At 36.3% G+C, this 25,396-nt stretch overlaps 1 protein-coding gene across 1 annotated transcript in view; it reads left to right on the top strand.

Moving 5' to 3' along the window:
- The window catches only part of ATP10D (ATPase, class V, type 10D), a 109,264-nt gene that overhangs the window by 36,997 nt on the left and 46,871 nt on the right, over nucleotides 1-25,396 (top strand). The window contains exons 4-10 of the mRNA XM_011975033.1: nucleotides 206-410; nucleotides 2,733-2,818; nucleotides 13,341-13,447; nucleotides 13,734-13,865; nucleotides 14,262-14,389; nucleotides 14,512-14,764; nucleotides 24,484-24,722. Coding sequence (XP_011830423.1) covers nucleotides 206-410; nucleotides 2,733-2,818; nucleotides 13,341-13,447; nucleotides 13,734-13,865; nucleotides 14,262-14,389; nucleotides 14,512-14,764; nucleotides 24,484-24,722 — 1,150 coding nt within the window. The remainder of the gene's footprint in view (nucleotides 1-205; nucleotides 411-2,732; nucleotides 2,819-13,340; nucleotides 13,448-13,733; nucleotides 13,866-14,261; nucleotides 14,390-14,511; nucleotides 14,765-24,483; nucleotides 24,723-25,396) is intronic.

Raw genomic sequence — 25,396 nt, 5'->3', positions numbered from 1 at the left:
CCTCAGGTGATCCACCCACCTCGGCCTCCCAAAGTGCTGGGATTACAGGCATGAGTCAACTTGCCTGGCCCCTTTGAGCATTTAATAGTTTAAAATTTACCCTAATACTTAATATATACTTTAAATTGTACACAAAAAAACTTAAAAACATTGTATGTATTTTTGGCTTGATATTCTTTTTTAAAAAATCTTTTTTTAATTATAGGAAAGAGAAAAAATACATTGACCGATGCTGGAAAGACGTTACTGTTGGGGACTTTATTCGCCTCTCCTGTAACGAGGTCATCCCTGCAGACATGGTACTACTCTTTTCCACTGATCCAGATGGAATCTGTCACATTGAGACTTCTGGTCTTGATGGAGAGAGCAATTTAAAACAGAGGCAGGTGGTTCGGGGATATGCAGAACAAGTAAGTCATATGTTCTCAGTTAGTGGCTTATTAACTTTTTTTTTTCAGAAGATGACTGAGCTCATTTTCATATTACAGATTAAGAGATTTTTAATTTATTTTCAACAGGATGAATTAGAATCCCAGAAGGTTTCATTCATTTCCAGATATGCGTGGAAGTGTACTCTTTTCTAGATAAGAGGATAAAATGACTTCAGAGCTGACACACTTTAGTGGAGCACTCATATTTTTTAGAATGGAATTAAAGGAACCTAACAGAATTATTTTTCTTAAACTTAGACTTTATATCTTATTTTTAGTTGATCATTATTTCTAAAATCTGTAATTACTTATATACCAAAGCTTAAAACTTTTATTCATGCTACATAGCTTTTAGACCCTTCTCAGTATCGTGCAGAGGGAAACAGAAACCTTGAAGTTATATTAACATGGATTTAAATGAATCACAGCTCTGCTGTTAATTACCGTAAGACTTTGGACAAGTCATTTAAACACTTTATGCCTCCTTTTTTTTAACCTTAAAATGAAAATGATGGTATCCATAGCATTGTTGTAGGATTCAAATGAAATAATATACATGAAAACATCATATATAGTGTCTAAATGTCGGTTTCCCTCCCCTTTCTCTGGAAGCACTTGAGATGAAGTATTTTACAATTTAATGATTTGTTGTTGTTGTTGTTGTTGTTGTTTTGAGACAGAGTTTTGCTCTGTAGCCCAGGCTGGAGGGCAGTGGTACAATCTCTGTTCACTGCAACCTCCGCCTCCTGGGTGCAAACGACTCTCTTGCCTCAGCCTCCCGAGTAGCTGAGACTACAGGCGCATGCCACCACACCTGGCTAATTTCTTGTATCTTTAGTAGAGACGGAGTTTCACCATGTTAGCCAGGATGGTCTCGATCTCCTCACCTCATGATCCACGTGCCTCGACCTCCCAAAGTGCTGGGATTACAGGCGTGAGCCACTGAGCTCGGTCTATTTTTTTTTTTTAAACCCAAACTACTGTTAAGTCAGGGTTACTCTGTCTTACACTTATAAACCAAAAAAAAAAAAGTGTTTTAGCCTACCAATACCTTTATCTTTGGTAAATTTCATCTTGTCATATTGGGCCCACCTCTCTACCTATGGATTTCATTTAGATCCTCTGTGATTGATATGCCTCTTAGACTACTGTCATTGTCATTTCTGTAAGTAGTCTCCTACCAAAGACATTGGTGAAAATCCTGCACAACTTAACATTCTGTTGTACCACTACATACCCACTTTGAGTATTAATCAGCAATTAATATTTGCCATTAAAAGTAATGGCAAAAAGCACGATTCTTTTGCACTGGTCTAATAGTAATCAGCACACTGTGGGTTCGTTAAGGGTGAATCTGGTGACCTCGATATTAATCCTACTATAAACACTTTCTTGTTTTGAGAACTTTGGCAAATTACTGATCCTCTTTGTATCTCTCTTTCCTCATCTGTTAATTAGGCTCAATTATTATAGTACCTACTTCATGGAGTTGTGAAGAAGAAATTAGCTAATATATTTAAAGTGCACAACAGATTTTAGTGTGTCAAAAGAACTCCATAGATATTACTCATTAGAAAATAAATCATATTATCATATAATTCACATTTTCTTGTTTTCTATTACATACTTATTAATTATGATATATATCAATATCAATAGCATTTATCTTACTGGTCAAAGGAATATGAAAATAAAAGTAATGAAATAAGGTTGATGTGGCTTGTTTTAGGGGAATCCATACCTTAAAGGAGCTGTGCCTACAAAGGCACTTTGCTTATTTGTTCATTGTTTTCATAAAGAATTCTGAAATTATCTGTCTGATCCATTAGAAGATAGTATGGATATTGAGGTCTAGTTTATTTTTACGTTTTTTTATCTATAAAATTTGGCTGAGATCAAATGCATATATTCTCAGAGTGTTCACATATACATTTAATCTCAAAAACCACTTATGTGATTAAAGACCAACAACAAAAGTATTTTCAGTTTTTCAGTGCTTTATCAATAAAAAGCTGCTTATGAGTAGAAGCTCTCTTCTGGAGAGTCCTGCGTGGATTTCAGTAAATGACTCAGTCATTCCCATCACCTGCAGATGTTTATTAATGCTCCAGGACCATTCTAATCCCAGATATAGATCACATAATTATGCCTCTACTTTCCTTCCTTTGGGAAATTCATGATATGAACTTCATTGCAAAAAAGCCTTAGCATTATTTTAAGAACTGGTGAAAGTGATAGAACACTTCAGTATTAAGGGTTTAACCTTGAATTCTTATTTTGTGATTCAAAAAACATTTTTAGGACTCTGAAGTTGATCCGGAGAAGTTTTCCACTAGGATAGAATGTGAAAACCCAAACAATGACCTCAGCAGATTCCGAGGCTTCCTGTGAGTAATATATGACGAGAACGTTTGTGGGTCTAAGTGGAATTGTGTGTTGCAATCGTACTTAATTTGATAAAGTGTTTCTGTACTTATACCCTTGTTAAATCACTAAAGGTCATAACTTTAGCCACCTACTAAAATAGTTTGGCTTATTTTAATTAATAAATATTTACACACACACATAATAATATTCATTCTGGAGGTATCTTGTGGCTTCCATATCCCCTTTGCGAAGGCAGCTAGAATTTGGAGTCCTTACCTGATTTCGGGCATCAGCCCATAAGTGCACTATGGCCTTGAGCCAAGTTATCTACCCGCTTTGATCCTCAGTTTCCAGATTTTTATCTACAGTTATAAAACTTTCAGAAAAAAAAGACAATTAGACCTACTTCACAGTGTGAGAAGAGCAAAGTTCCCAAATCATTTTTTGAAATGAGAATTATCCTGATACTATTACCTTGATCCCAAAAGGGTATAAAGACATTTCATGGAAGACCAATATCCTACATGAGCATAGATGCAAAACTTCCACACAAAATTATAGCAAATCAAATCCAACTATGTATGAAAATGATAATACATTATGACCCAGTGGGACTTATTCCCCAAAAAGTAGGATTGGTTTGACATTAGAAAATAATACAATGTCATTCACCATTCTAGTACTATATTAACAAACCATATTAAACGAATCAAAAGGGAAAAAATAGGTGGTCATCTCATAGATATAGAAAAAGCATGTTACAAAATCTAACTTCCATTCCTGCAAACTAGAAGTAGAAGGGAACTTAATCTGATAAAAGGCATCCATGAAAAACCTAGAGCCAGCAGCATATTTAATCATGAAATACTTCTCCCCTGAGATCAGGAACAAGACAAACTTACACCAGAAGGTCTAGCTAGTGTAGTCAGGCAAGAAAAAGAAATGAAAGATATCAAACAAGAAAAAAGTAAAACTATCTTTTATTCACAGATGGTATAATGTTCTTTGTAGAAAATCTGATGAAATCTCCAAAAATCCTACTAGAAATAATGAGTTTAGCAATGTTGTAGAAAACAAGATCCAGATACAAAAATCAATTGTATTTTAATATGCTAATAATGAGCAGACATTGAAATTTTTAAAAATACAATTTATTATAGCATCAGAAAAATGGAATGCTTAAGTATAAGTCTGACAAAAATGTGAGCTACCTGTACACTGGACCACTAAACACTAGTGAAAAAAAATTAAAGAGCTAATTAAATGGATATCAGTTTTCCCCCAGATTTATCTATAGTCAGTGAAATCCCAATTAAAATATCAGCAAGGTCTTTAAGAAATTGACAAGCTTATTTTAGAATTTAAGTGGAGATGCAAAATAACTAAAGCAATTTTGAAAAAAACAAGAAAAAAGCTAGAAGGCCAAAACCACATGATTGCAAGACTTATCAGAAAGGTATAATAATCAAGCCAGTGTCATTTTGGCATAAAGATAGACCAACAGATCAATGGAAGAGATTGTAGAGTCTAGAAATAGACTGACACATTTATGGACAACTGGTTTTAACAAAGGTGCAAAGACAAATAGATGGAGAAAGGTTATCTTTTCAACAAACAGTACTGCAACAATGGGGTATTTATATTTTCAAACGTGAACTCCAGTCCATACCTCTCACCATTTACAAAAATTAACTGAAAGTGAATCCTAGACTTAAATGTACATCTACAATTATAAAAACTTTCAGAAAAAAAAAAAAACATGGTGGAAATCTTTTTACTTTGTATTATGCAAAGATTTCTTAGATACAACACCAAAATTACAATCCATTAAAGACAAAAATAAATAAAAGAGCTCATCAAAATTTAAAATTTTGCTCCTCAAATGATACTGTTTTCACAATGAAAAGACAAGTCACAGACAGGAAGAAAATATTTGCAATCCATATATTTGATATAGGACTTCTATTCAGAATATATAAAGGCATCTCAAAACTCAGTAATAAAACAAACAACTTTAAAAACCGTCAAAAGACTTTGAACTGATGTATTTGACATATGAATGGCAAATAATTTTGTGAAAAGATGCAGGTTAAACCACAGAGCTTTACTTGCTAAAATTAAAAAGATCAATGTACCAAGTGTTGGCAAGGATATAGAGGAACTTGAACACTCATATGCTGCTGGTGGGAATGTAAAATAGTGCAACCACTTTGGAAAACAATTTGGAAATTTCGGAAAAAGCTAAGCATATGCCCATTATATAGCATGACCATCCCACTCCTAGACAGTTACCCAAGAAAAATGAAAATAGTTTTCCATTCTGTGACCTGTATACAATGTTCATAGCAGTTTTATTTGTAATAGCCAAAAACTGGCAGAAACCCAAATGTTCATCAACAGGTAAATGGATAAACAACTCAACAAAGTAGGTTAAAATTCTAGGAAAAGTAACAGTAAGATGGAAGGAAATGTAGAATATAATAGTAGCATGTTTTAATTTTTTTGTTTTTATACGTTCAATGGTACACGTGCAGATTTTTTACGTGGACATGTGCAATGGTGAGGTTTGGGCTTCTAGTGTACCCATCTTCCAAATGGTGAACATTGTTTCTAGTAGGTAATTTTTAAACCCTCATGCTCCTCCCACCCTCCTTTCTTTTGGCACCCCCAGTGTCTATTATTTCCCTCCATATGTCCAGGTATACCCATTTTTTAGCTCTCACTTATGAATGAGAACATGCAGTATTGATTTTCTGGTTTTGAGTTAGTTCACTTAGGACAATGAACTCTAGCTCCATCCATGTTGCTGCAAAAGACATGATTTCATTGTTTTTTATAGCTAAATAGTAGTCCATGGTGTGTGTGTGTATGTGTGTGTGTGTATGTGTGTGTGTGTGTGTATCACATTGTCTTTAATCATCCATTGATGGACACTTAGGTTGATTTCATGACTTCACTGTTGTGAATAGCATGACAAGAAACGTAAGTGTGGTTGTCTTCTTGATATAACATTTTCTTTTCCTTTGGGTAGATACTCAGTAGTGGGATTGCTGGGACAAATGGTAGTTCTATTTTTAGTTCTTTGAGAGGTCTTCATACTGTTATCACAGGGGTTATACCAATTTACATACACACCAACAGTGTATAAGCATTCCTTTTTCTCTGCATCCTTGCCAACATCTGTTATTTTTTGACTTTTTAGTAATAGTCATTCTGACTGGTGTGAGATGGTATCTGATTGTGGTTTTAATTGGCATTTCTCTGATGATTCGTGATGCTGACCTTTTTTTTTAATGCTTGTTGGCCTCTTGTATGTCTTCTTTTGAGAAATGTCTGTTGATGTCCTTTGTCTACTTTTTAATGAGGTTATTTGGTTCTTTTGTAGTTGTTGATTGGTTTGAGTTCCTTGTAGATTCTGAATATTAGTTCTTTGTTAGATGCATAGTTTGCAAATATTTTCTCCCATTCTGTAGGTTGTCTGTTTACTCTCTTGATTGTTTCTTTTGCTATTTAGAAGGTGTTTGTTTTAATTAAATATGATTTGTCTATTTTTGTTTTGTTGCATTTGCTTTTGAAGTCTTAATCATAAATTCTTTGCTTAGGCCAATGTCCAAAGAGTTTTTTCTGGATTTTCTTCTAAGATTTTCATAGTTTCAGGTCTTACATTTGAGTCTTTAATCCATCTTGAGTTAATTTTTGTAGGTGGTGAGAGGTAGGGATTTCGTTTATTCTTCTACATATGTCTAGCCAATTTTCCCAGTGCCATTTATTGAATAGGGTGTCCTTTCCCCATTGCTCATTTTTGTCAACTTTGTCAAAGATCAGTTGGTTGTAGACATGTGGCTTCAATTCTGGGTGCTCTATTCTTTTCCACTGATCTATGTGTCTATGTTTTTGTAGCAGTACCATGCTGTTTTGGTTACTGTAGCCTTGTAGTGTAGTTTGAAGTCAGGTCATGTGGTACCTCCAGCTTTTTTTTTTTTCCATTCTGGATTGTTTTGGCTATTTGTACTTTTTTTGGTTCCGTATGATTGTAGAATATTTTTTCTAATTCTGTGAAAAATGACGTTGGTATTTTATAGGAATTACATTGAATCTGTAGATTTCTTTGAGCAGTATGGACATTTTTAACAATATTGATTCTTCCACTCCATGAGCATGGGATGTTTTTTCATTTATTTGTGTCATCTGCAGCTTCTTTAATCAGTGTTTTGTCCTTCTCTGTGTAGAGATCTTTCACCTCCTTGGTTAAATGTATTTCTAAGTATTTTATTTTGTGTGTGTGTGGTTACTATAAATGAGATTGAGTTCTTGATTTGGTTCTCAGCTTGAATGTTATTGATATATAGAAATGCTACTGATTTTTGTGTATTGATTTTGTGTTTTGAAACTTTATTAAAATTGCTTATCAAGTATAGGAGTCTTTTGGAGGAATCTTTAGGGTTTTCTAGGTATAAGAACGTGTCATCAGTGAACAAAGATAATTTGACTTCCTCTTTTCCAATTTGAATGCCTTTTGTTTTTTTTCCTCTTGCCTGATTGCTCTGGTTGTGACTCCCAGTACTGTGTTGAATAGGAGTGGTGAGAGTAGGCCTCTTTGTCTTGTTCCAGTTATTAGGAGGAATGCTTTCAACTTTCCCCCTTTCATTATGATATTGGCTGTGACTTTGTCATACATGACTCTTGTTATTTTGAGGTATGTTCCTTTGACACCTAGTTTGTTGAGGATTTTTTATCAGAAAGGATATTGGTTTTTATTGAGTGTTTTTCCTACATCTATTGAAATGATTATATGGGTCTTTGTTGTTGTTGTTGTTGTTGTTGTTCTTTTTTTTTTTTTTTTTTTTTTTTTACAGAGTCTCATTCTGTTGCCCAGGCTAGAGTGCAGTGGTGTGATCTCGGTCCACTGCAACCTCCGCCTCCTGGTTCAAGCAACTCTTGTACCTCAGCCTCCTGAGTAGCTGGGATTATAGGCACCTGACACCATGCCTGGGTAATTTTTGTATTTTTAGTAGAGACAAGGTTTTGCCATGTTGACCAGGCTGGTCTCTAACTCCTGGCCTCAGGTGATCTGCCTGCCTTGGCCTCCTGAAGTACTGGTATTACAGGCATGAGTCACTGCGCCCAGCCTAGTTTTTGTTTTAAGTTCTGTTTATGTGGTGAATCACATTTATTGATTTGTATATGTTAAACTATCCATCTATCTCTGGAATAAAACCATGTGATCATGATGGATTATCTTTCTGATGTGCTGTTGGCTTTGGTTTGCTAATATTTTGTTGAGGATTTTTGCATCTGTGTTCATCAGGGATATTGACCTGAAGCTTTCTTTTTTGTTGTTGTTGTGTCCTTGCCGGGTTTTTGTATCATGGTGATGCTGGCTTCATGCAATGAGTTAGGGAGCCCCTAATCTAACTCCTCTGACTTGTTGGAATAGTTTCCGTAAGATGGATATCGGCTATTTTTTTGCACTGCTGAGAAAATTTGACTATAAATCCATCTGGCCCTGGGCTTTTTGTCGTTGGTGGTAGATCTTTTATCAATGATTCAATTTCATTACTTGTTATTGGTCTGTTCAGGATTCCATGCCATCTTTAAGTAGCACCAGATACAGACATCTGGTATCTGTATCTGGGTAGGGACAGAGAGGGGGCCATGCAGTGGAAAGAGGGAAAGGCTTAGTCTTAGGAGATAATGCTGGAATTAAATCTTCAAGAACGAGAAGATACCTGGCAAACAATAAAGTGAAAAGAATGGCTGGCATTTCAGGCTGAGGGAGCAACATAGGCAAGAGCACAGAGGCCTGAGACTACAGTGTATCTGTGTTGTTCTATGTGGCTAAGTATGTCTGGAATGTAGGTGAGCAATAAGGCAGATCATGAAGAGGCCAGAACCTAAAGGGCCTTGTGTATTTTGCTTAAAATGAAACATTTATCCTAAAGTTATTGGGATTAGTATTAGAAAAATCCTTCCATGGAAATTTTAGATGGTCTTCATGAAAAGAAGTTAGGCAGCTGCCCCTCTCTCATCAGAAACATGCTCATAAGCCATCTCTTAGGATGAATCCTTTTCAAGGATCATTTCCTCTAGCTGCTGACTCTGAATAAAGTTTCCTTTTGTAAATGTCAGATTCAGGGGCTGCCGTTTCTTCACCTGAGGTCAGATCTGTCTTAGGGTGCAGCCTATACAGCTGTCCTCTTCCCACAGCTGGGCACGCTGACTCCCTGACAGGCTCAGACTTGCCCCTAGCAGGATGTATTTGGTTTACGCGGTGGAGAGAACAGGAAGGAGCTCTAGTCTGCACTCTGTGGTCTGCAGCATATAGCACTCTGCAAAGAATCTGGCCTAGTGCATGTAGTTAGTAGATTTTTTTAAAAATGTATGAGAACACTGTTGCCACACAAATTTTGATCCTGTGTCCCAATTCTGATAGTTTGTCTAGTGTCTGAGACTCTGACTCTTGCTGCCTCAGAACTGTTTGCTCCCGTATAAACTTGACAAGTCATTCAAAATCTCTGGGACTGGAGCCGTGGCCTACTTTTGTCAGCCTCTCTTTTCATCCTTTGGATATGGTTCTTCTTAATAGACACATTTGAGCATCATTTGCTGTGCTGGGCACTGAGTCTCGTTCAGAGCACTTACCTAGTTCCAAGGCCCTACTAGCTTTCTGCCTATCCAAATTGTCACTTTTCCCTAGGTTTCTGAGCACCATGTTTCTCTGCCCTTTGATTCCCCTGTTTGTGATGGGCTTCTCCGATATCAGTTTGCTTTGAAATTTGCTGCTTTGTTTTCTGATTATCATGACTTGACTGCCGAAGTGGCCTCCCTTCTCGAATCCTCAGATTCTGCCTTCACTAGTGATTGGAGGGACTTTTGTCTGTTCTGTTCATGTCCATCCTGAGAGCTGGCCTCAGCCTTTGGCAGGGAAGCATTTACTAAGAGAATCAGCCTAGGTGGATACAGTGATTTTCTGTGGAATTATTTTAATCCCCAAACTGGCTCCTTATTCTTTCCCTGCTTTGTGGCCTGTTTTCAAAAATTAAACACAAATTGAGATGCTCAAGCTACCTGTCTATATGACACCTTCTTTGATCTTCATGCTCTAAGCTAGAACTGACATCCTCCCTATTTGTGACTACACTGTATGCTGAATATCAGATTCCTATCATGCTATCATATTTTTACTACTCTTACATGTTTCTACCTGTATTACCTCCTCTTAGACCTCATGAGTCCAGATTGCATATGCTTGTTTTTCTATTTCTAGCATCTGGCTTGGAGTGCTGGGCACATAGTAGATAGATGTTTCATGGAAGCTGTATGTGACAGTCAGTGCTTCATACAAAATCCTGAAGGTTCCATACCGTAAGTGCCAATTATCAGACACATGTAAAATACAGGAAATTTTTGGAATTTGCAGTAAGTGCAATTAATATAGAAGCTGAACTTTTGTCTAACGGTCATACCTCAAAGTGATTTAATGGTGAAAAATAAGGATTTCAGGAGAAAAAAATCTGAGGAACTTTGGAATTGATGATTTTATGTGTTAGATTATTTCCTATAAGGACTCTAGGGATAAGAAAAAAAATTGCCACATTGCTCAGGACTGGCTGGTGCTTACTTGGGAATGCTATATGGAAATGTGAATGTTGGGACTTAATTTCCTCATCTGTAAAACGAAAAAGTTGAATTAGCTTAAACTCAAGGATGCATCTAGCTTTTACCATCTCTTCATACACAGGCCTGTGCATGTGCAGGAATATAAACATATACCTGTTAGAAGAAAGTGCTTTACAGCATATGGGAATGAAATGATAAATCTGTCTTTCTCTTTCTTTGTAGTTTGAAACCTTATTTGATTTTTATTTTATTTTAATTGTAATTTCAGATAGCAAGGTTATATTAACAAATTTTATATATGGAAGGAACAAGCAGTAACTTGTAAATTGAAGTTTATTGCCAGAAAACAACCTAATTTTTATAGTGAAATTAGGACATTTTCAAAATATGTGAAAACCATTACTTTTTGCTTGTTTATTTAAATATTCCAGTGATGTTGCTTTGTATTTTTGCCACTGTAGCAATTTAGTCAAGTAATTACTTCAATAATTTTTAAATTATATATTACAGAAATTTTCAAAACGAAAAAGTAGAAAGAAAAGTATAATGAACACCCATGTGGCATCACTCAGCCTTAGCTATTTCAGTTTTTCCATCTTTGTTTCAGCTGTGCTTCTACTTCCTTTCCTACCCCTCCACTGTGTCATTTCACAGTAAATACCTTACTATATACTTATAGCAGATAAGGACTTAAATGAGTCACAACCACGATACCATTATCACACCTAACAAAACTTAGGAACCATTCCATAATATCATCTAATACCAAGCTTTTGTTCAAATACATACAATTATCTGAAAAATGTTTTCTAATAGTTGTCTTATTCTAGCCAGGATCAAAACAAGGTCTGTTCTTTGCATCTGATTGGTATGTCTCTACATTTCTTCTCCCAATAAATTAAGTCATTGAGCTTACAGAATTGATCACATTCTAGATTGAGGTGACTGCCCACTCCTTGGGTTGGGCTTCCCCTCCTTCCCCCTTTTGTTCCCCTACATCATTCATTTTTCTCAATAAACAGGTCGTTTTGCCTGTGGAATTTACCACGTTTTAGATCTGGCCAACTGCATTCTTGTGGTGACGTTTAACATGTTTCTCTGGCCGTCTTATTATCTGTAAACCATCAAGGGACATTTAAAGAATCTGATGAAAGAAACAGAGTCTCTCCCTGGAAAATAACAAGCATGTATACACACATACATACACACACACATAAAATATTGCGTACATTTTCAAAGGCTTCACAGATCTCTGAAGCCACAGACCCCTGGTTGAAATGCCTAATAGAAGTTTGATTAAGCACCTGTAGGGCCATGGCTTTCTTTCCCATAAATCATGAGGCCCATGATGTCTCCTTGTCCCATTGTAAGATTAGTGTTATCAGCCTTATCCTATTACTATTTTTTTTATTATTATGCTTTAAGTTCTAGGGTACATGTGAACAATGTGCAGGTTTGTTACATATGTATATATGTGCCTTGTTGGTGTGCTGTACTCATTAACTTGTCATTTACATTAGGTATATTTCCTAATGCTATCTCTCCCCCTCTCCCCACCTCACAGCAGGCCCCGGTGTGTGATGTTCCCCTTCCTGTGTCCAAGTGTTCTCATTGTTCAATTCCCACCTATGAGTAAGAACATGTAGTGTTTGGTTTTTTGTCCTTGTGATATTTTGCTGAGAATGATGGTTTCCAGCTTCATCCATGTCCCTACAAAGGACATGAACTCATCCTTTTTTATGGCTGCATAGTATTCCATGGTGGCGATTCCTCAAGGATCTAGAACTAGAAATACCATTTGACCCAGCCATCCCATTACTGGGTATATACCCAAAGGATTATAAATCATGCTGCCATAAAGACACATGCACTCATATGTTTATTGCAGCACTATTTACAATAGCAAAGACTTGGAACCAACCCAAATGTCCATCAATGATAGACTGGATTAAGAAAATGTGGCACATATACACCATGAAACATTATGCAGCCATAAAAAAGGATGAGCTCTTACCCTATTACTATAAAGTTCCCATCAGCCTTTTAACCATTGATTTTAGCAGCCACCGATTATCATTGCTTAGAATGATTCTTGATTTCATCCAAGTTGAAAATGTTAATTTTCTATCAGGATTTTTTCCCTCATCAATTACTAAGTTATCCTAAATACAGTTTGTATTAGAAAAGCAGGATTCTTGCTTGGAATTTTTTTTTTATTGTAATAGAAGTTGACAAACAATGACTACCGTTGAAAATAATGATAGTTAGAAACTTGTTGCATCTTTTCCTAGGCAAAGTAGTAACTGATTCACAATAGTAAAGACCATAATCAACTAAATCCTCATCAGCAGTTGAATGGATAAAGAAAATGTGGCCTATATACACACCGTGGAATACTATGCAGCCATAAAAAGGAATGAGGATGAAGCTATGTGGATGTGGATGAATACTAAAGGCTGTTATCCTAAATGAACTAATGCTGGAACAGAAAAACAAATACGACATGTTCTCACTTATAAGTGGGAGCTAAACATTTAGTACATATAGACACAAAGATAAGAATAATAGACACCAGGGCCTAATTCAAGGTGGATGGTAAGAAGAGCGTGAGGTTCAAAAAACGACCTCTTAGACATGATGCTTATCACCTGGGTAATGAAATCTGTACACCAAAGCCCTGCAGCACACAATTGACCTATAAACCTGCACATGTACCGCCAAACCTAAAAGTCTTAAAAAAAAAAGTAACAAAAAACAAAGCAAGTAACTGAAATAACCAAAGTAAATGGGCCAGAGATTTGAAACCTTTCCTGTGAAATGCCTTTTTACTCCAAGTCAAAAACATTCAAGGGCCATGAAATTTATTTTTATATCCCCACTTTTGCTATTTAAACGTGAATTTATATGCTGTCTTTCTTATAGAGAACATTCCAACAAAGAACGCGTGGGTCTCAGTAAAGAAAATTTGTTGCTTAGAGGATGCACCATTAGAAACACAGAGGCTGTTGTGGGCATTGTGGTTTATGCAGGTCAGTTATGTTTCTAATTTTCATTGTCTAATCGGTGTTTTTCTACAAGTTAACATTTTTCATTTACTCAAAAATGCAATCTGTTGAAGCAGAAAGGAAATTTTGTCTGATAAACTTAATTATTGGTCTCTGTTTTTCTAAGTGGATCACAAAAGAAGATTAAACTGATAAAATAGATCATGTAACTGTGTTTTATTAAATTGTCTGCCAGAGAGATTTTTAAATATGGTATTCGCTTTTTGGCTTGAATTTGTACATTTTCTATCATACTGCACGTCCTTCATAGGCCATGAAACCAAAGCAATGCTGAACAACAGTGGGCCGCGGTATAAACGCAGCAAATTAGAAAGAAGAGCAAACACAGATGTCCTCTGGTGTGTCATGCTTCTGGTCATAATGTGCTTAACTGGCTCAGTGGGTAGGTAAAATTTGATTATTTGCTGACATCTTTTCAGCAAGATATTAAAGTATTTTACTTCAAAATCATATTTGTGAATGTTTGACTTTGGTAAGGTGGATTTTATTTGTCAGTAATGTTTTTACCTCTTATCCTTGTCTCTTTTGTCCTTTGCCCTGAAAAATATTAATGTTGACTCTATCCATTTACATTTTGCCATAGTACTGAAGAAACCTGGAGAGTGACTTAAAGAGAGAGGAGAATGTATAGCCTTTTGAATTTGAATTTTGTTTCCAAAAACAAACAACTGATGTTCAATCAAATGAATACTCTCATTCCTTCTCCTTTAGGAATACAGTTTTTTGTTTGCATGCTATATATTTAGCATCCTTTTGATGTCTGTGTATTTTTTGAAAGGTCATGGAATCTGGTTGAGCAGGTATGAAAAGATGCATTTTTTCAATAACCCCGAACCCGATAGACATATCATATCACCACTGTTGGCAGGATTCTATATGTTTTGGACCATGATCATTTTGTTACAGGTAATTTTTTATTAAGCTTATGGTAGAATTTTAACATCTTTGCTGCTTATCCAGCTATGTTCAGTTTCACATCCTTTCTTTAACCTATGTTGACATTTTAAAACTTGTTTGGATCTTCTTAGGTCTTGATTCCCATTTCTCTCTACGTTTCCATCGAAATTGTGAAGCTTGGACAAATATATTTCATTCAAAGTGACATGGATTTCTACAATGAGAAAACAGATTCTACTGTTCAATGCCGAGCCCTGAACATCGCCGAGGATCTGGGACAGATTCAGTACCTCTTTTCTGATAAGACAGGAACCCTCACTGAGAATAAGATGGTTTTTCGAAGATGTAGTGTGGCAGGATTTGATTATTGCCATGAAGAAAATGGTGAGTGTTGGATTTCCATGAAAACCAACCTTAGTATTGGTCTTTTTTTGAAACCACTTAAGTGCTGCATGTCTGACAATCCTGACATAGAAGTGGTTGATTTAAGCATTGAGTACTTAATGCTTCCAGATGGGCTTTAAGCTTCACTGTTGTTCCTTCAAAAGCTAGTAGGTTAAAGTCTAGCAGTCTACTGCCATGGTTTCTTTAAAAGTGAAGTAAATTACTAGTGGAAGTAAAAGGTGGGAATTGGAGGGATGACAATGATATTGTACTATAAATACTCTTGAACAGCTAATGAAACTATGGGCCATTTCTTTGAAAAATATTTTGGAAACAATTCCAAAGGGATTACAGGCTCCTTGTAGCCTCATTGTTTGACCCCTAGGTATCCATTGGTGCTTGATTAAGAATAACTTTAAGCAAAATGAGCTGAACTTCTGACTCTAAAGAAATAAATTTGTAAATTCCAAGTTTCCTTTAAAGAGTTGAACTTTATTAATTTTGCAATTTATAAAAGAAATATGTGCTTCTTTAAAGATAACTCATAGAAGTGAACAAAACAAATTAAAAGCCCCACTCTCCCAAGGTTAACTACCATTAACAATTTGGTGAATATGTAACCAGTTATTTCTTTATGCATACTTCTCTATATGTGAACATATATTTACACATTTTCCCTTTTATGAGTTAGAACATGTAATAGTACTATTTTTGTAAATTGTTTATCTTATTCAACAATGTCTTATGAAATTTTTCCTAAGTCAGTTCATAACTTAAAATTAAGAATATAGTTTTCTACTATATGTGGTCAAACTTAGTTTGCTATGCTTAATGGTGACCACTTTGTTAATATAAAAGCACTTGTAGTTAACATCACTTATTCATTCACCAAACATTTTGTGAGCTCCCAATATGTGACATAAGTCCCCGATTGCATGTAATTTAGATTTATGACACGAAGATAGATAAACGAGATTAAAATTATGATAAATAAAATTTGGCATGCATTATGCATCTTGGTACATATATATTTATTCAATTGTTTTTATAAGATACATTTTCCTCTAAAATATCATGCTAATTTACATTCCTACAACCCAGGAAAATAGTGCTTGTTTTTCACACACAGCCATAATGTAATGAAGTTACACTTTTTAATCTGTGTGATTTTTACAGAGAAGTTAGCACTTCATTGTCTTAATTTGTCTCTGCTTAGTAATGAGATTTTTAACTTTTTATATGTTTTTCAGTCATTCTAATTTCCTTGGTACATTAATTGAATTCTTTCCCTATTTTTTAAATGAGGTTTCCTTGTTCTTGGTAGGCTGTGGGAGAGCTTTTATGTGAAGTCAGGTTTAATGTTCAGCTTGTATGCTTAGTCTAAATTGTCTGTGGTCAGCACCAATGTTCATTTGTACACTCATTTAGAACAAGTTCTTAAATACTTTGGATATCAACCCTTATGTTATGTTATCCTTTTCTTCTATATGTGACAAACATTTTTCTGGTTCATTATTTATCACTTATTAGTTTTCTATCACCACATAACAAATCACCACAAACCATAATGGCTTAAACCAATACAAATATGCTGTCTCACAGTATCTCTAAGTCAGGACTCTGGGTATAGGGTGAGTACCTCCTCTGCTCAGGGTCCCTCACCAGGTTGAAATAGAAGTGTCTGCTGGGACTGTGATCTTATTGATGATCTTATGCTTAGCTCACTGATATTTCGCAGAATTCAGTGTACTGAAGTTTTAGGACTGAGGTCCTTGCTTTCTTGCTGCTGTCATCCTGGGACTGTTCACAGCTCCAAGAGATTGCCTGCTGTTTCCTGCCACACAGCCTCACCACAGCAAAGCAGTTTGCTTCTTCAAGGCCAGCAACAGAATTTCTCATTTTGAATCTTTCTGACATCAGGGAAGTCCTGAATCCTTTTTAAAGGACTAACCTAATGAAATCATGTCCACCAAGGATAGTCTTCTTTCAGATTACTCAAAGTCAGTTGATTAATTACATCTGCAAAATCCTTCCACTTTTGCCACATGGCATAATTTGATCATAGCATAGTCACAAGGTGTATCTACCATGGGGGACAGGACTCTTCAGAGCCATCTTAGAATTCTGCCTACCACAGTCTCTAAATTGTGCTTCCATTGTCCCTTCTTATCAAAAGGTTTATATCTTTGTAATATAAATTTGTGAATTATTATGAATATTATGATTTCTGATGGTAGTGCTGAACTTAGACAACCCATCATGCCTGGTATTGTTAAAAATATACTATATTTTCTTCTAGGTACATGTATTTTTAAGTCAACTTTGGTAACCTGTGAGTGTAAGGGGTAAAATGTTAAGTGTTGATTATGTAATCACCATACACATGCAAAATACAGCTAATCATATTGAAGATGATGACACTCTACATTATGTTTCATCTTATAGTAAAATTTAAAAGCCATCACTAACCTCCACCAAACAGAATAGATCATTGTTAGCATTTTAATGCACTTTTGGGGTCTTTTTTAACACATATATATGTTTTTTGTTTTTAAGATATGCATTTGCATGCACACACACACTTATGTTTTTGTTTTTAAAACAGAAATGGCATCGCAGTGTGATTTTACTTTTGTAATTTTTCTTAAGACTTCATCATTCATTATTCAATAAAATGGAACCACATTAATAATGCTATGCTAAACCTCTGTAGTGCATTTGTGAGGTTAGTGTTTTCCTGAATTCTTTGACCATAGTTCCCCATTTTTAGGAACTGTCTTGCAGCAGCAATGTTTCATAAAATATACAGCGAGAAGCACTGCTGTGGTTTTTTTTTTGTATTTGTAGCACAAAATTTTGTGTTCATAACATTTCAAAGAACTAATAGTAGCCCTCTTCCACTCTAGTCACTGAACATACATATCTCTGCCCAAGTGAGTATTTTTCGTTTATGCCTCCTCACGCAGAAAAGATACCAAGTGACTGGGAATCAAATGCTATCCTGACTGAACTGTAATTGATAAGCTACCTGTTTGGGAACCAAAGTTCTAGAGGTACTAATTTTGCCTTTGACCACTTCTCTACCATAGACACACCCAGAGCTTCTGGTCTTTTTTATGCAATGGTTTAAAATGAAACACATATGTACACACACACACACACACACACTAGTGGAGACCAGTTCTCTCTAGAAGTTAATTCTGAGACATATTTTCACTGAAGTGAAAACTATTTTAACCATGTATCTGTGTTTTAATGGCTAGTCCTTTAGGGTTTTCTGTAAAAGTGTTGCCTAGGAGATAATTTGGTGAAGAATATTGCTGCTTGGAAACAACTTCTTACACATGCAATTGCACTAAACACACCTGACAACACCATTGTATATTTTAAAACCTTCTAGCTTCAAAATGTGTTCCATGTACTGGCAGCATCAGCAACATCTGGGCATGCTTTTACATTGCAGAAACTCAGACCCCTCTGCAGAGCTTCAATTAAGTACATTTTAATAATATCCCCAGGTGATTAATATGCATATTAAAATTTTAACAAGCCACTCCTTTAAAAGACTGCTTTAAAGAGAATGACTTTCTTAAAAATAAACTTTTAAATTTAGGATAATTTTAGATTTACAGAAAAGTTACAAAGATATCCTGGAGGGTTCCAGCATGGCCTCATGCCATTTCCCCTGTTGTTATCATCTTGCATTAGTCATATGATATATTTGTGATAAGTGGTGAACAAATGCTGATACATTATTATTAATTGAAACACATACTTTATTTGGACTTCCTTCTTTTTTACCTAATGTTCTTTCTCTGTCCTAGGATCCTAGCTAGGATACTGCGTAACAGTCATCATTTCAGTTTCTCTAGATGACTGTTTCTTGGATTTTCTTTCCTTTTGATAAACTTAGCAGTTTTGAGTGGCATTATTCTGGGATATTGTAGAATGTCTATCAATTTGGACTTGTTCGGAGTATGCCTTTATGATGTACAGTTTGTGAATCTGATTTACATGGAGACAGTAGCATTGAACACTTTCCAAGAACAAGGATTTTGGAATCAGGCCTCCTAAGTCTGCATCCCATTCCCACTACCTACAAGCTGTGTGGCCCTGGACAACTATCTAATTTCTCTGTGCCTCAATAAAAAAGATCAGTGACACTATCAATCTCATTGGATGGTTAAGAGAATGAGAGAAGATAATTCACATAAAGAATTTAGAACAGCAAATGGCATAAAATGAGTTCTCTATAAATATAGCTGTTGTTACTGTCGTTGTTGTTGTAAATATTGTTAAAATAAGAAACAGGCCTATCTCTTAAGGAGCTCATGGTCTGATGTGGGAGGCAGATATGCAAACATATATTATCATGTTCATTGTCATAAGATATGAAGTCAGTGTTCTTGTTCCATCTAGTTTTGATTTTCAGGCAGTCAGTATTGGAGGTGGATTTTGTACTGATTAACGCATGGAATGTTGAAGGCAGGATATTGGACGTTCTTACAATGCTGGAAATGTGTGGGGAATTAGTTTAGAACAAAGGTTTATATATCAAGCATATATGGGTGATACAGTTGGAGAAGGTTTAGCTGAATGTGTTATTTGCAAGCAGGCAAAAGTTGGAATGCTGGAAATGTTTGCAGATTTAGTTCATAGTGAAAGGGTTGATGGAGGATTGATGATACAGTTGAAGGAAGCTCTTCTGAATGCTGTTCACCCTTGTTTTGGGCCCTTTGGAGAGCACATTGAAAGTATGATGAACCCTTTGTTTCATAGACTCATGCCCACTTCTTCCATATATCAAATTGATGCAAGTAACAGGCTATAGGAAGATTACTGGGTATTTGAAGAGGGTAATGGCAAGAAAAGACAGATTGGGGATTAAATAATGAAGAGAAATAAAGTAGACAATTTGGTACCTATCTCAGTACCTACCTTCAGACAAAGGAAAGAACAGATTTTGCAAGTTTTTTCTCATGAAGCAGAAGGTAAGAATTCCTGCCCTGCTTTGAGGCATTCATGTAACTATTTTAGAGTCTACTTTAAGATAAATATTAAGAAATGTTAAAGAAATACTAAGGAATATTAAAAGTCATAATGATTTGGATAAGTTTTATCAGTGTTATAATAAACCTTTGTTTCTCCTACAACATATTTTTTTTTAACCCAGGGTCTCACACTCTGCTACCCAGGCTGGAGTGCAGTGGCATGATCTCAGCTCACTGCAGCCTCAACCTTCTGGGCTCAAGTGGTCCTACCACCTCAGCCTCACAAGTAGCTGGGACTATGGGCGTATGCCCCCACATGTGGCTAATTTTTCTATATTTTGTAGAGGCAGGATTTCGCCATGTTTCCCAGGGTAGTCTCAAACTCCTGGGCTCAAGCTATCTGCCCACCTCAGCCTCCCAAAGTGCTGGGACTACAGTTGTGAGTCACCATACGTGGCCTCACACCTAATTTTTATAAAATTCTTGCTGAACCTGGAATTACAGCTCCAGTAGCTTTGTTTTCTGAATCACATTGCAACTTCACTGGTCTATTTCCTTTTTTGAGAATGAGTCTAGTCTCACTCTTTAGCCTAGGTTGCAGTGAAGTGGCACAATCTTGGCTCACTGCAACCCCTGCCCCTTGGGTTTAAGCAGCTCTCCTGCCTCAGCTTCCCAAGTAGCTGGGATTACAGGCACCTGCCACCATACCCAGCTAATTTTTTTGTATTTTTAGTAGAGATGAGGTTTCGCCATGTTGGCCAGGCTGGTCTCAAACTCCTGACCTCAGGTGATCCACCTACCTTGGCCTCCCAAAGTTCTGGGATTACAGGCCTGAGCTACCGGTCCAGCCTATTTCCTTTCCATAGCTTCCAAAAATGATTAAAGGTTGAGTCACTTCATGTCTTCTTGATTCCACTTTTGTAATTGTACTGATTGAACAAGTTTTCCCTACAGTAATAGCTGAGCTACCTGGAACTATACTAATCATATAGTTGCATGATGACTGATTTCCCTAATGATAGCTAGAAGTTGCATGATCATTAAATATAGCTTTCATGTTTATATGTGTTTTGAAGTACAGTATTACCCCCTTGTCTGTGGTTTTACTTTCCACGGTTTCAATTACCTTTGGTATAGTAAAATAAGATATTTTGAGAGAGAAAAAGAGAGACCACATTCACATAAGTTTTACTACAGTATATTATTATAATCGTTCTATTTTATTATTAGCTATTGTTGTTAACCTTTTACTATGCCTAATTTATAAGTTAACATTTATCATAGGTATGTATGTATATGAATAAACATAGTATATTTAGGGCTCAATACTATCCATGGTTTCAGGTATCCCCTGGGGGTCTTGGGGTGTATTCCCTGTGAATAAGGGGAAACTTCTGTATTTTTAAAATATTTTTAAAATGGTGTTACATCATCAATAAATTCCTTGAGCTACTCAAGGATTTATCAGTCTCAGCACTATTTGGGCTAGATTAATCTTTGTTGTTGGGGGCTGTCCTGAGCATTGTAAGATGTTTAGAAGTATTCTTGGCCTCCACCCACTGAATGCCAGCAGCACTCTTCGCCCAGTTATAACAAGCAAAAGTGTCTACAGCCATTGCCAAACCCCCAGGGGAGACATTCACCCCATGTGGAGAACCACTAAGCGAACCTATTATATACAAATCACTGCTGAGGAGCTATAATGTAGTGGGTAGTGTGCTGGCTTTGGAGGCAGAAGACCTAAATAGAATTTCCAGCTCCACCCACAACTAGCTGTTTAAAAATGGTTGAACTGCTTAATCTCTCTGGGTCTTAGTCTCCTCAGCTGCAGAGTAGGCAGTGATAGTTTCTACCTGATGGCATTATTTTGAAGATAAAAAGGGAATATATATACATATATATTATACACACACACACACACACACATATATATAATGACCAAGCCAGATGCATGAAAAAAGGAGGACCTCAAAAACTATTAACTCGCTACCCCACAACTTTCCCTTAATACTAGGGATATTTCATTCACATGTCTATTGATTCATTCATTTATTATTCATTTAATAAACTTTTATTTAAATGACAAAACATGGACTCACTGAAATTAAGCAGGGGATATTGGCCATGTGTTAAAAATTGGCCCTGTTAACATATATAGGTAGATTCAGAAATAGTAAAGCACAGGGCTGTGGAGTCTAGTTGAACTCATTTTAAGACTCATTTGTACCATTTTTGTGAGATGGAGCAAATTACTTAAGTTTATTTGTAAAATGCAGGTATTAATAGTATCTGCTGAGATATTATGATTAAACGAGGCAAGTGCCTGGTAAGCAAATGCCTGGTACATTCTGCACATGTAATCCCTAAATTCCCAATGAGTAGTATGAGTAAGAGCCAGTATAGTTACAGAGGTCTTTGTGGAGGAACTGGCATTTGAACTAAACTTCTAAAGATGTTCAGGATTTATGTAAATAGAAAGGACACAAATGAATATTCCAAGCAAAGGCATAGATGGAAATGGAGGAGATCAGAATCTTTGGGACACAATATGTAAACCAATTTTTGAAGTTGGAAGGTCATACTGGGAAACATTCCGTGTTGTTTAGGCAGATTATATAATGAGACTTGCAGAGCTGGGAAAGATCTTAAAGTCAGCGAATCCAAATCATTCATTCTGAAATGTTTCATTCTGGAAACAAAGGCCCAGAAACAGCAAGTGATTTGCTGAAAGCCACTTAGTCTTTGGAAGAGTTGGTACTGGAACCTAGGATCACCACATAGACCCTCAGCCTCTCCTTGCCTTTAAAGAGTACAGACAAAAACTATTATTAAAAAAAATAGAACGTGCAAACATTCTTCACTTCATGGAATAACTTACCCGAAGCCATGCTTTATTCCATAGCTAGAGTTAGGCTGAATAGAGATGACTAGCAATCCAACAAGCACATATTTATTGATGATCTGTATTCCAGACACTGGATACAATGCTGAACAATTCAGACAAGGCCCCTGCTCTCATGGAGTTTCTATTAGAGAAAATATTCACAAATATATATTAATTTTTTAAATCAAGAAAAAAAAATTAGTGATAAGTACTTGGCAGAAAATTAAAATAAGGTGGTATAATATAAAATGATTGGATAGCCACTTTGAACTGGAGGGTCAGGCAAGGCCTCTCTAAGTGGGACATGGGGCTTAGATCTGAATGACATAGTCTTGAAATTCCATAGGAAAGACTTCCAGTCAGAGGGAATATCTAGTAAAAAAGACCTCAGGCAGGGGTGAGCTTATTACTTTTCAAAGTAAAGAAAGAAGGCCAGTGAGTCTGGATTTTAGTGGGCATGTAGAAAGAGAAGCAAAGTTAGATAGGTCAGCAGGACTCTGATTATCTTGAGTTATTTAAGCCAGGATAGGGAGTCCAGATTTTATTCTAAGTTAATTGTAAAGCTACTGGAGTGTTTTATGCAGGAAGTGATCTGATCTGCTTTATCTTTTAGGAAGATCACTGTAGCTACTATTTGAAAAATGGATTGCAGAGGGGCAAGGAGACCAGTTATGAGACTATTGTACTGGTCCAGTTGAGAGATGATAGTGACTTGGACTAAGGTAATGGATATGCAGAGAAGTAGAGTTATTTGAGATATTTTTTGGATGTATGGAGGACAGATGTTAGTGATACTCTGAAAATAAGAAAGAAGATAGGAAATTAGGAGGATTCTAGATTTCTGGCTTAAGTGACTGCGTAAGTCATTAAGTTTTATTTACAAAGATAGTACCTATCAACTGCGGCTTTGACATCTGAGATTATCATATTGGCAAAACAGACAGAATTCTCTGACCTTTTTGAGGTTGTATTCTACTGGATGATTCAAAAAATAAAATAAATAAGATATATATGTGTAGATGGTGGTAGGTCTCAGTGGATGCAGAATCTATTATAAATTGTGTGATCAGATCTGGGAAGTCTTCACTTCCCAGTGAGGTCATTTCAAAGATGGGACCAGATGAGATCACCAAGGAAGATGCAGATAGAGAAGGGAAAGCACTTCTGCAGCTTTCCAGTATCTGAAGGCTAAAAAGAAGAGACAACAGGAGAAACTAAGAAGAAACAGTTATTGAAGTGGGAGGAAAATCAGGTAAGTGTGATGTTAGAGAAACCAAAAGAGACATTTCAAGAAGGAAAGAATGGTCAAGTCTGCTGGATATTACTAAGAGTTCACATAAGATAAGGATGGATGTGATCATTGAATTTGACAACATGGAGCTCATTGGTGACCATAAAAAGAGCAATGTCAGTGGAGAGATGGGGACAGAAAGCCATGAAATTACTTAAAGAGAGATTGGTGTCAGTAAAAAATGGAAGAATTGTAAAGGGTAAAGTCATTGAGTTCAGAGAGGTGAGATTCAGATGACAAATGGAGAATTTGGTGTCTGAAACATAGAGAGATGATTTGTTCACAGTAGGAGGAGGAAAGGCCGAGAGTATGAGTACCGATGCAGATAAGTAGGTAGATTTGATGATGGAAAAAGAAGGGAATTTTGATCTGATTGCTTCTCAGTGAAGTATAAGGTAAGTTCATTGACCAAGGGTATGGGAGGTAGGCCTTGGCAGACAGATTTGAAAGCAGGGGAGATTGTGTGAAATAGCTGCTTAAGCAACTGCCTGATATATTCAACTTACAAGTGGTTCTTCTCAGATGTTGACTTAATGTGCTTTTTATCCCACAGCCAAGAGGTTGGAGTCCTATCAGGAAGCTGTCTCTGAAGATGAAGATTTTACAGACACACTCAGTGGTTCCCTCAGCAATATGGCGAAACCGAGAGCCCCCAGCTGCAGGACAGTTCATAATGGGCTTTTGGGAAATAAGCCCTCAAATCATCTTACTGGGAACTCTTTTACTCTAGGAAGTAGAGAAAGAGTCAGTGAAGTGCTTCATTCCAGACAGGCTGCTTTCAGTAGCCCCATCGTAAGTGTGAATGCATGACTAGAATCTTGCATATCCACAGTGTATGATGAAAGAACAGCCTTGTAATTATGATAGAGTGAAACTCTATTGTCTTTTCTACCTTAGAAGAGACTACATGAGCTGCAATATCACCACACATAATTAGAAGTATAAACAAACAATATCACACTAGGCTACTTTTAAAAAATAATTCAATGTTGAGAGGTAGTATACCATTTCTGAAAAAAATAGAGTATTTCTGGTCAGGGCTGATTATGTGTGACCCTGAGGAAGGCTGCCTTGGTTTAAGAATCATGGCTCACTCTCAGAACCAGCAAAGCTTACCAGAGTTATCTCATAGTCAGATAAGCATGTGTAATTTATAGGAACATTCATAGGCCATGTGGTACATCGAAGGCCTTTTTATTGCTCTGTAATCTCCCAAATCACACCAGACTTGTGGTTTTTCCCTATTCCTAGCCTCCAGAAGGTCATTTTTTTTTGTCTTTTTAATTCATTAGATAAATATCTTTTTATTTATTTATTATTATTATTATTATACTTTAAGTTCTAGGGTACATGTGCATAACGTGCAGGTTTGTTACATATGTATACTTGTGTCATGTTGCTGTGCTGCACCTATCAACTCGTCAGCACCCATCAACTCGTCATTTACATCAGGTATAACTCCCAAT

Source organism: Mandrillus leucophaeus, unplaced genomic scaffold, assembly GCF_000951045.1.
Source record: "Mandrillus leucophaeus isolate KB7577 unplaced genomic scaffold, Mleu.le_1.0 Scaffold1504, whole genome shotgun sequence".
NCBI classification, from domain to species: Eukaryota; Metazoa; Chordata; class Mammalia; order Primates; family Cercopithecidae; genus Mandrillus; species Mandrillus leucophaeus.
Note: the sequence above shows the minus strand (reverse complement) of the source record. Positions and strands in the feature narration are given on the sequence as shown.